This window comes from Microtus ochrogaster, unplaced genomic scaffold (assembly GCF_000317375.1).
Source record: "Microtus ochrogaster isolate Prairie Vole_2 unplaced genomic scaffold, MicOch1.0 UNK49, whole genome shotgun sequence".
In the NCBI taxonomy this organism is placed as follows: domain Eukaryota; kingdom Metazoa; phylum Chordata; class Mammalia; order Rodentia; family Cricetidae; genus Microtus; species Microtus ochrogaster.
Window position 1 is genome coordinate 2512105 of NW_004949147.1, and position 11027 is coordinate 2523131.

At 40.2% G+C, this 11027-nt stretch overlaps 1 protein-coding gene across 9 annotated transcripts in view; it reads left to right on the forward strand.

Annotated features, from left to right (window-relative positions):
- The window catches only part of Parp6 (poly(ADP-ribose) polymerase family member 6), a 34193-nt gene that overhangs the window by 2122 nt on the left and 21044 nt on the right, over positions 1-11027 (forward strand). For 7 of the 9 annotated variants that reach the window (XR_003376590.1, XR_003376591.1, XM_026777223.1 and 4 more), the window contains exons 3-11: positions 2496-2690; positions 3507-3584; positions 4255-4349; positions 4793-4853; positions 5064-5154; positions 5978-6044; positions 7774-7923; positions 8961-9171; positions 9712-9765. Coding sequence is in view for 7 of the 9 variants with exons in the window: in XM_026777223.1 (XP_026633024.1) it covers positions 2688-2690; positions 3507-3584; positions 4255-4349; positions 4793-4853; positions 5064-5154; positions 5978-6044; positions 7774-7923; positions 8961-9171; positions 9712-9765 (810 nt within the window). In the remaining 2 variants the exon portion in view is untranslated. The remainder of the gene's footprint in view (positions 1-2495; positions 2691-3506; positions 3585-4254; positions 4350-4792; positions 4854-5063; positions 5155-5977; positions 6045-7773; positions 7924-8960; positions 9172-9711; positions 9766-11027) is intronic. The other 2 variants (XM_026777221.1, XM_026777222.1) reach the window with 1 other exon arrangement.

Here is an 11027-nt window from a genome sequence, read left to right on the forward strand (position 1 = left end):
TTGGTTTTTCGAGACAGGGTTTCTCTGTGGCTTTGGAGCCTGTCCTGGCACTAGCTCTGTAAGACCAGGCTGGTCTCGAACTCACAGAGATCCGCCTAGTTACCAACATTTTTTTGTTTTGTTTTTGTACTGAGCTCGTTGTGTAGACCAGGCTGGCTAAGAACTCAAAGAGATCCACTTGCCTGTGCCTTTAGAATGCTGGAGTTAAAGACATGCCACTATGTCTGACTCACAGTTATCAACATTTTGCAAAATTTATTTCATCTGTTTTCACACTTATTTTATTTGAAAATGGAATAGTATTTAATTTTTAAAACTAAAATTCTAGTTGATGTACAAAACGAGTTTTTTCATACATACAATTGTACTTTGCTCATACTTGTCCTCCCGACCCCCCAGTAGTGTTTTAAAGCAATTATTAGATATCAGGTTATCTCTAAGAACTTGAGTTGTAATTGACTTTTGCATATTACTTTTTGGTCAGTGAGGTAGTACAGTCAGCTCAAGGACTGCTATGTAGAGTTTATTTTGGTATTGTGCTTTATAGCCCCATACTGAACCAATTACCAAGTTTAACTTGGTCTCTGAGAAGAAACGACAGACCCTTGGAAGATGCAATGACTTTGTGGGATGGTTCTCAGATTTTATCATGCAGCATAATAACTTTAGGGCTTGTTAAAACATCACTGCATTCTAGTTCTGGTTTTTCTGCTTCACTAAATCTCAGGGGGTAAGGGTTAAGATTGGCATTTTAGCAAGTTCCCAGGTAATACTGATGCTGTAGTCACACCAGCCCACCTAGAACCGATGATGTAGAAAAGTAAGGTTTGGTAGAATCACATCAAGGACCAAGAACACCATTGAGTAGTTTGGAATGGATTAGATTGAGGAATATGTGGAGCCAGGAAGGACTAGTGCTTCCTAGTATTGGCTTAATAGTAAAGAGTTTTAAACTGACTTAACGTTCAGGATTAATTCGTGTGAAATTATACTAATTGGTTATGGAATAGGGTTATGTGTTGGTCTAAGTTGAAAGCTCCCCAGGTAATGTGTAGGTAATGTTTGTGACCTACTGATCTAGAGAGCAGCAGAAAGCTTTGAAAGCCTACTGTTACTGTAGCTCTGACATCTGTTACCATTCAAGCCTTCATAATTTCATAGCTGAGTTGTTTTTTCATGACCTGATGTAAGTGAAGACTTCAGTGGGGCTAAAAATAGCCTGTTATGGGATGGAGGTCTTCTAGGATTAGAAGTGGGGAGGAGGTTAGTGCTTTTTCTGAGTGCTTGTTGGGTCATTACTGTAACTATGTGGAGGTTAGGTTCTGAGACGACCCTGGAGCATTGTTTCAGCCATGACAACTCAGATAAATTTTACCAGAGCATCGTCGGTGTTATTGAGAACTCTGAATTAGATGGTTGTCATATAATGGCTTCTAGTAATGTTGCTATTATTTTTTAAAGATTTAGTTTTAGTTTTATGAATATTTGTGTTAGATCCCCTGGAGCTAGAGTTATAGGCAGTTATGAACTGCCTGGTGTGGATGCTTGGGAACCCAACTCAGGGCCTCTGTAAGAGCACTACTAAGTCATCTCTTCAGCCCCCTTGAATTAATTTATTTTTGAGACAGAGTCCTCAAAGTATCCTAGGCTAACCTCAAAGATGTTATCTTCTTGACCATAGATCCCCTCCTTATTGCTGGGACTATGGGTGTGAATCACCAAGCTCAACTAAAGCTGATGTTTTAAAAGCAATAATGAGGGGTTACAGATATGGCTTGTTGGCTAAAATGCCTGCCATGGAAGTGTGAGAACTAGAATTTGGGTCCCCAGAACCTACATAAATGTCAGGTGGGCATGGTGGCTACGTATAATTCCAGCTCTGGGAATGTGGAGATAGGATCTCAGCAAGGTGGCTAGCTAAACTAGCCTGTGTTGGTGAAGTACAGCGTTAGTTGAGAGATCTTGTCTCAATCAGGCAGAAAATGAATGAGAAAGACTTCAAGAGTCAGCCCTGGAAGCCTACACACGCACATTCACGTGTACTTTTATACACATTTGCTTGCACCCACGTACACATGTAAAGAAAAAAAGTGATAGTGGCCCAATATGGGAAAATAGGAGCAAAGAGTCTAAAAAGAATCTGGTTCTGGTTCATAAGGCTGATGAGGCTTGGTATTGTGAAAGCTGCTCATAAATGAACTGAGTGGACACAGAATCATAGCAGTTTGGTCCTGCCATTGTTACTTTTGGTTTTAAGGTTATTGTAACCTTATAGACTAGAGCAGATACTTACTCCAGTTCCAACTTTCAACTTTGAGTGTAATAGACAGGTGTATATTCTACTGACAGTGCCTTCAGCTTGGTTAAAGAAGTAAAGTCTATGTGTTTATGTGCATTATGCCTCTTTATATGTGTCTGTAATTGGACAAAATATACCTGTGTATATACTATCCAGCTAATAAGTAGTGAACCCAATTGTTATTTACTTTCCATAGGACAGTGACTTATTACCACAACAGCAGAGTCTGCCATCTCCAGCAGATCGCCAGTACCTATGACATCATCACCTCCTTTGTCTCATTCTGTGATCTCCTAAATGCTCATCTTGTTGGCCTGGGTTCGATTGGTGGTATGGAGGGGTGCTGCCTAGCACTGACCTGAGAGTGTGTGTGAGACTCACTGACCCAATGGTGAGGACTGACTCCTTGTGTCACTGGACTAGTCATCTAAGGGGCAGATAAGACAGAAGGCTGGGGCTGGAGAGATGGCTCAGTGGTTAAGAGCATTGCCTGCTCTTCCAAAGGTCCTGAGTTCAATTCCCAGCAACCACATGGTGGCTCACAACCATCTGTAAAGAGGTCTGGCACCCTCTTCTGGCCTTCAGGCATACAGACAGAATACTGTATACATAATAAATGAATAAAATAAAAAAAATTAAAAAAAAAACAAAGACAGAAGGCTGACTTTACCTTTTCCTGGTATTTTCCCCCTCTTGCCCTTTTGGAAGTAGCTATTTGAAGTTAATGGAAGAAGGAGGAGTATGGAAAAAGTGTCACTTGAGCTGTGTAGGGCTGTTCTCTTTGAAAGGAAGGGGAGAGATGAACACTAGGAGATAAAAGAGTAGAGATGAGGTTGGCTGTGGTGGCTTGCATTTGTAATCCCAGCACTTGGGAAACTGAGCCAGGTGAATTGCTGCAAGGTCTGAGCTAGCCAGGACTATAGAGTAAGACCGTGCCTCAGAGAGAACACAAAACAAGGGAGATGAGGAAGTGACGATGCAGAGCTTAGGATGTTCTCTGCCCCACCGAGTCAGAGCTAGACTTAGGTAGTATTGCACTCAGTCAGAGTGAAGTGAAAGGTGTAAAAGGATTCAGGCTTCAGTTACTTATTCCCAAGAGATGTGAGAATCTGTTTTCCATCCTTTTGCCCTACCCTAGCCCATGTAATAACAAGGACCTAACAAAGGATGGTGCTTCAGTGTTTTTGTTATTGTTGTTTATCTCCAGGACATCAAAGGCCAGTTCTGGAATGATGATGATTCAGAAGGAGATAATGAATCAGAGGAATTTCTATATGGAGTTCAGGTGAGGTGAATTCCCTCAAACTCATTGTTGGATGATTTAGATTTTATATGCTGGGTACATCAGAAGGAAAGTTCTACTGAACAGAGATGAAATGAGATAAAATGTTAGTGGGATCTGATAGGAATCTTTCAGAACTGATTCATTGTCCTTGCTTATACCTAGGACTTGTTATCATCCTCCTCATGAAGGGGACCCTTATGTTAGTTAGAAATTATTATTTTCTTCTCTCATTCTCAGAGAGAGTCATTTCATTGTTAGGATCAAATCTTAAATGGCTCCCAGAGGGTGTCACTATCATTGCCACCCAGAAAAATGCAATTGCTAACAATTGCATTCCTAAGCAAAACTGTTCAGACTCTCAGGATGCTTTTCAGATAGAACTCGTCTGAATTTCTGTAGAAGGCAAAATTTGAGAGGAAAGGCTAGAGCTTGAGAATATGAACTCTTAAAGCAAAACTGCCTGTTGGTCGGCTGAAACTTTCTTAGGCTGGAATAGAGAGTCTTGTTCCCTGAAATATGTGTTAGAGTTCCCCCAAGAGCCTATGTGCTGCCCTTTCATCTTTCCTGTTCCTGGTGTGTCTGCATGTTCTGTTTATTCTCTCTTTCTTACTTCCCCTTTGTTTATCTCTTTCCACCTCCGCCACCATTAATATTTTTATGGCTGAATCAGGGGAGCTGTGCAGCTGACCTGTATAGACACCCACAGCTTGATGCGGACATTGAAGCAGTGAAGGAGATCTACAGTGAGAGCTCTGTGTCCATCAGGTGGGACTCAACTTCAGGATGACAAGGGTCTTTAAAAGGCTAGAATTTCTTTGATGGTGTAATGTACTGATAAATTTATGAGTTTAGCAATAGAAGGTTACTCAGAGTATTTAAAAATAAAAATGGCTGACCATAGGAGATAGGAGTTAGAACTATTTTTCTTAGCTATTCCCTCTTATCCTAAATACCTTTAGGTCACTAGTTCCCTTTGGGATAAGAAGGGTTATGGTCATAAGTGATCTGATACATAGCTAAGATCTTTTTCTTGTTGCTGTTTTTTGTTTGTTTATTTTGAGGCAGAGTTTCTCTGTGTAACTAAGGTCTAAGTATGGAGCTCTCTTCCACCCTTTCTCATGTTCCTAGGGTTAGTTCTTTACCTTCTTTACCTCTCTAGTCCCTTCTGTCTTAATGAGCCTCCCTTGTGGTTGCCTGTGTCTCTGTAGAGAATATGGAACTATTGATGACGTGGACATTGACCTCCATATCAACATCAGCTTCCTCGATGTAAGTAGTGTCAACAGTATGTGTAGCTTGCCTTACGGGTTTTTTTCATGTAGGCCTGGTGTCTTGTTCTTGAGTGCTGTATTTGGAACCTATATTCTACACCTCTGTCATTCCTAGACCATCAACGAACAATCATGTATACTGTTATGTGCATATATGTGTCCATTTCTCTCTGTTGTAAACCAGAAATAATTTCTCTTACTCTCTTAGGAGGAAGTATCTACAGCTTGGAAGGTCCTTCGGACAGAACCGATTGTGTTGAGGCTGCGGTTTTCTCTCTCCCAGTACCTTGATGGACCAGGTAAAGACAGTGACATTGGACAAGTGGGTAATCTGAGTATAGTCTGTTTTTTTGTTTTTTGTTTTTTTTTTTGTTTTTGTTTTTTTTTTGTTTTTTGTTTTTGTTTTTTTGAGACAGGGTTTCTCTGCGGCTTTGGAGCCTGTCCTGGAACTAGCTCTGTAGACCAGGCTGGTCTCGAACTCGCAGAGATCCGCCTGCCTCTGCCTCCCAAGTGCTGGGATTAAAGGCGTGCGCCACCCACGGCCGGCTCTGAGTATAGTCTGATCCAAAGTACTAAGTTAATTGAAGTAGAAATAAAGTTGGAAATAAGACCTTTGTGCTCACCCTTTGTTTTCCATTTCTTGTCATTAGTGTCCTCATCCCCACTCATCTGATAGCCTTCTTCTTGATTTGTGAAATTGTTTTCTCTGACCTGAAGATATTTGTTCTTCTCCAAACCTCCCAACTTCCGACTGAAAATATTTAAAGTTTATTAAATGGCTTCTAGAATTTACTGCTGCCTCAAGTTTTCTTCCTCTACTATGCAGGCATGTCCAACTTTTGACATTCCAACACATTGTCCTCTTCAAAATCCACACTCAAGAACTGAACAACCAACTTACCAAAAAAAAAAATTACAAAATTTTCATAATGTTTTAAGTAAGTTACAGTTTTATATTCAGCCACATTCATAGCTATCTTTAACTGCAAGTTGGATTTGCCTGAGAGTACCTAACAGCTACTGTGTCTAGAATCTGAGGAAGCTGTCCTACTGAACTGTGACTTTAGACTTTGTAGAGATTAGAGTTATGCACACATTGGAAACTTTTTCTTCTCTTTGCAGAACCATCCATTGAGGTTTTCCAGCCATCGAATAAGGAAGGGTTTGGGCTAGGTCTTCAATTAAAAAAGTAAGAACTTTTTTTTTGTTGTTGTTCATGGACATGTGATGGAAAAGTATTGAGAAATACTTATCTTAGTCAGCTTTCCATTTCTGTTACAACATACCTGAATTATTCAACTTAGAAGAAAGAAAATTTTATTTTAGCTCACAGTTTAGCAGTTTCAGCCTATTATAACTTGACCCTATTTATATCTTTGACATCACAATACATCATTGTAGAAGCATGTGGTAGAAGGGGTCTGTTCAACTTACAGTGTGCTGGCAAACACAGACAGAAAGACAGACACATACACATGAGGCTCAGGGTACCAATATCCCCTGCAACGGTGTGCTCCCTTCTTCAACCAAGTCCTGCCTCCTCAATATTCTGCCACTTCCCAATAGTGTCACAGACTGGGAGCCAAGCCTTCAGCATGTTAACCTTTGGGGGGCAGTCACATTCCAGACTCTAACCACAAATGTGTCAAAGCCTTGAACATGTTTTTTTCCAGAAATGGCCTTCTAAAATATTCCTAGGAAAAGTTAAAATAAATTTAGGAAGCCAGATCGGGTTGGTGGTGGCACACACCTTTAATCCCAGTACTCGGGAGGCAGAGGCAGGTGGATCTCTGTAAGTTCGAGGCCAGCCTGGTCTATAGAACAGCCAGCTGTAGATCGATGCTATAAAATAGTCTCACACTAGCTCAGAATTGAGTATAAGGATTGAAGATAAGCATCAGTGTTGGTGGAACTTAGTACCAGTAGATGTAAGATTGTTATAGAAGAGGATGATAGGGTGAAAAGAAAGTAGAATCGAAGGCAAAAAACTTTTTAATACCCAAAGTATCCAGGAATCCTTCAGGATGGTGGACAGAAGAAGAAGAAACACTAAAACTAGGCCAAAGGAATCTTGACCCCCCTTAAAGATAGATCTTAGAGGTAGAACACTTGCCTAGCTGAGATGCAGAAAAATGAAGTATCTTACAGACTTTGGGAAAGGAACTGACCGGACAGGAAGATGTTTGATCATGGCCCCTAAGGACAGAAGATGGTGGTAGAGCCCAAATAGAGAAGTGAGTCTTAATATGAGAGTCACCTTTTCTCCAGAGAATGAAGGGCTAGAGATAAGGGTTGAAGGAGAAGCAGCTTTTGTATTAGGGTTGGAAAATTAGGGAAGCTAACACCTCATGATTTCTCTAATGAGAAGAAAAGGAAGTTATTGGTTATAGGTAAAATTTTGAGTTTAAAGAAGCTGATGAGGTTTTATCATGATAGCCTAGGGTAATCCTACAAAGAACTGGTCAAGGACAAGTGAAATGATTGACAAGTTGGGTTGCAAGGTGAAGACTATAAATTCAGGGATGTAGTTTTTCACCTAACATTATTGGTATCGCATATCCATAGTCATTGCACTAATTGCAAAGTAGAAGGTTCTCTTCTGCCCTACCCCTTCTATTCTGTTTTCAGTGTAGTTATCTGTGGCACTAAATCCAGACTGTGGTTTCTAGTCTGAAGGTTCTCCTTTATAATGTCTCCAGAAATATTCTGGCTTGTTGGTTAGGTAACGAGTGAGTGTTTAGTCCTAGGATGAAGATGGTGCTTTAAGATAGATAGTATTTTCATATGCCAGTGTCATATCAAGAGAGGCTTTGGCAAACATTCTGTCAAAACTAGCGTTATAGTCTCTGAGTCTGGAGATTAGTTGCCTCTCTTTGTCCTTTTTTGCCTGATCTTGCCTAATCCTCTTGATTTCCTAGGATCCTGGGTATGTTTACATCCCAACAATGGAAACATCTGAGCAACGATTTCCTGAAGACCCAGCAGGAGAAGAGACACAGTTGGTTCAAAGCAAGTGGTACCATCAAGAAGTTCCGAGCTGGCCTCAGCATCTTCTCACCCATTCCCAAGTAAATATTTTCCTAGAATTGATCATTTCCAATTATCTGTCTTATCACCTTCTGGAATGCCTAAAATAATTTCTTCTGTCTTTTCTCTGAGTCCAGTAAATTCTGTACCTTTTACATAATAATAGTGAAAACATGGTGCTGGTCCCCTTTGTATCCTTACCTTTCTACTTTGATTCAATATTTATAACTCATCCCTTATGTAAAGCACAATACCTATCTTTTGGAGGCATATGTATTATTTTTCCATCATTTTAGAAAATTATGTTTAAAGGTGTTTTGCTTGCTCTATGTGTGTGTAGTGCCCTCAGAGGCCAGAGGAGAGGGTATTGAATGCCCTGGAACTGGAGCTACATTTGGCTGTAAGCTGCCATGTAGGTGCTGGGAATCAAACCCAGGTCCTCTGTAAGAACTGCTGAGCCATCTTTTCAGCCCTTTATCTTTTCATCTTATCTTCATCTCTCATCTTTATTTCTTGTCATAAAGAAGCAGAGACATAGACACTCACTTCTTGTTCTTATATAGGAGGTGCTGATACCTAAGCTCTGGTAATAAACATTGCTCTATTCTTTGACCCTGGTTCTATATCCAGGTTTCTGATTCTCCAAAGATGGACACAAAGCTAGATTTGTAGTGTTCCACAGGCTACTTTTGATGGTTAGACAGTTGGCATTAGGCAAGGTTTAGGATACAACTACTTGCCTAGGATAGTGTTGAATGCTTAGTCCTTTTCTCTGACAACAAAAAATGATCCTGTCATCTTTAAGAAATATACTTGGTCATACTTAGTCTGAATGACATGGTGGCTGAGGCTTTGCTTCTGCCTTTTATGTGCTACGACCTGAAGAACATACAGATAATGATATCAAAAGCCAATTTTGTGATTTGTTATTCTCTTTTGACATTATTTAAGATAACAATAGACTATGCTCTTGAATTTGTGATCATCTCTGGCCTACAATGTTCTTTTTTCTAATTCTCTTCTAAAGTTCATAATGAATTCCCAGTTTTATTACTTTTTCTTTGCTCTTTCTCTACAGGTCTCCCAGTTTTCCTATCATACAGGACTCCATGCTAAAAGGCAAACTGGGTGTACCAGAGCTTCGAGTTGGACGCCTTATGAATCGTTCCATTTCTTGCACCATGAAGAACCCCAAAGTAGAGGTGTTTGGTTATCCCCCCAGCCCCCAGGCAGGTCTTCTGTGCCCCCAGCACGTGGGCCTCCCTCCCTCAGCACGGACTTCTCCTTTGGTACATGGGCTGGGGATGGTGTGATGTGGTCATCAGGAGGGTGGGGGTAGATATGTAGGGGAATAACTTTTCAAAGGGGTGGGGGTAGAGCTGTCTAGTCAAATCTAGGCATATATCATGAATGTATAGAATGGAATAGTTTTTAATTATTGAATGCTTATATATAAATAAATAATATTAAGTAATAGTTATTAAATGCTTATTTCATACCTGACAGGCCTGTCTGATAGTAGTTTATAAAGCAGAGTCTGGGGATTAGCGTGCCAAGGAGAAGTCATGTATAGTATAGTTAGGTTATGGCTACAACTTGGTAGTCAGCTGCTGTGCCAACCTATTGTAACTTTGAAGAGGGTTAAAGACTGGTATACCTTAGAACCTTTAACAAAAACTTCTAAAGGTCTCTCTAGCTTTGTGATTTCTTAGGCTGATCTGAGCTAAGACTTAGCTATTTTAGGATAATCCTGGATAAAGGTATGAATGAGGAATGTTTGGGCCCCACTTTATAAGAAACTCATAGGATCTGTCTTGAACTCTTACTAGGTCAGTGGTCACTGCAAGAACATTCCCACTCTGGAGTATGGATTCCTTGTCCAGGTAATCAAGTCCAGAACTTGTTGCCAAAACCCTTCCCTGTTGCTCACCCACCTAACTGCCTAAACCCCAGTCTTGAGTCAGTTATTTCCTGAGTTGATTTGCTCCCAAAATTATACTGAGTGTTGGTTGAGCAAACAAAGAAAAGATGTCAATCCATCCTCAAGAAGGTCACAGCATTATCAAGAACACTTACTGCCATGGTTCTCAACTTTTCTAATGCTGTGACCCCTTCATATAGTTCTTCACATTGTGGTGACCCCAACCATAAAATTACTATTATTGCTACTTCATAGCTGTAATTTTGCTACTGTTATGAATCGTAATGTAAAATGTCTGATATGTAGGATATCTGATATGCTATCCCTGTGGGTTTGGAACTATTGACTTGCAGGCTTAATAACCAGCCCGTAAACATGTGAACAGCCTGATTAATACACAAGAACAAGTAGTTAAACCAGTGTTAAGTAAATAAAAATTTAAAAGCATATACTTTAAGATACTGTTGCAAAAGCTCTGGATTTATGCCATTTTCCTTCCATAGAATATGTGTGTTTGCATGTATGTGTTTGATGAGGAGATGGGTTAATTGTCCTTAAGTGGTGGAAATCACTTAAGCCCTGCCCCCCAGCATTTCATCTTGGATTGAATACACTCATGCCACAAGTAGAAAATCTATAATGAGCGGATCTCTGTGAGTTCGAGACCAGCCTGGTTTACAGAACTAGTTCCAGGACAGGCTCCAAAGCCACAGAGAAACCCTGTCTCGAAAAACCAAAAAAGAAAATCTATAATGACTACAGCCACTGTAACTGATTAGTTAGTACCTATTTGTAAAATACTTTCATGAGAACCTGTAAAATGGCTCAACTGGTAAAGCACTTGCTGTGAAAGTCTGACAACTTGAGTTAACTCCCCAGAATGCTCATAAAGGTGCAGGAGAGAGCTGACTTAGTAAAGTTGTCCTGTGACCTCTGTGTTGCCTTTCCTCCCATCTAATACATAATGATGGAGACTAAAAACAAAATTTTATTTAATTAATTAGAAGGGGCATACACATACACGCAGGCACGCACGTGCATGCCATAGCACTTGTGTGAAGATCAGAAGACAGCTTGTGGGAATCAGTTCTCTCCTTCTACATATGTATCCCAGGAACTCAGGTTGACAGGCTTGATGCCACCTCCCAAATTTAAATGCATGGACAGATCTCATTTCTTGCAGTATATTTATGAGATGTATAATGTCTTTTTTTTTTTTTTTTT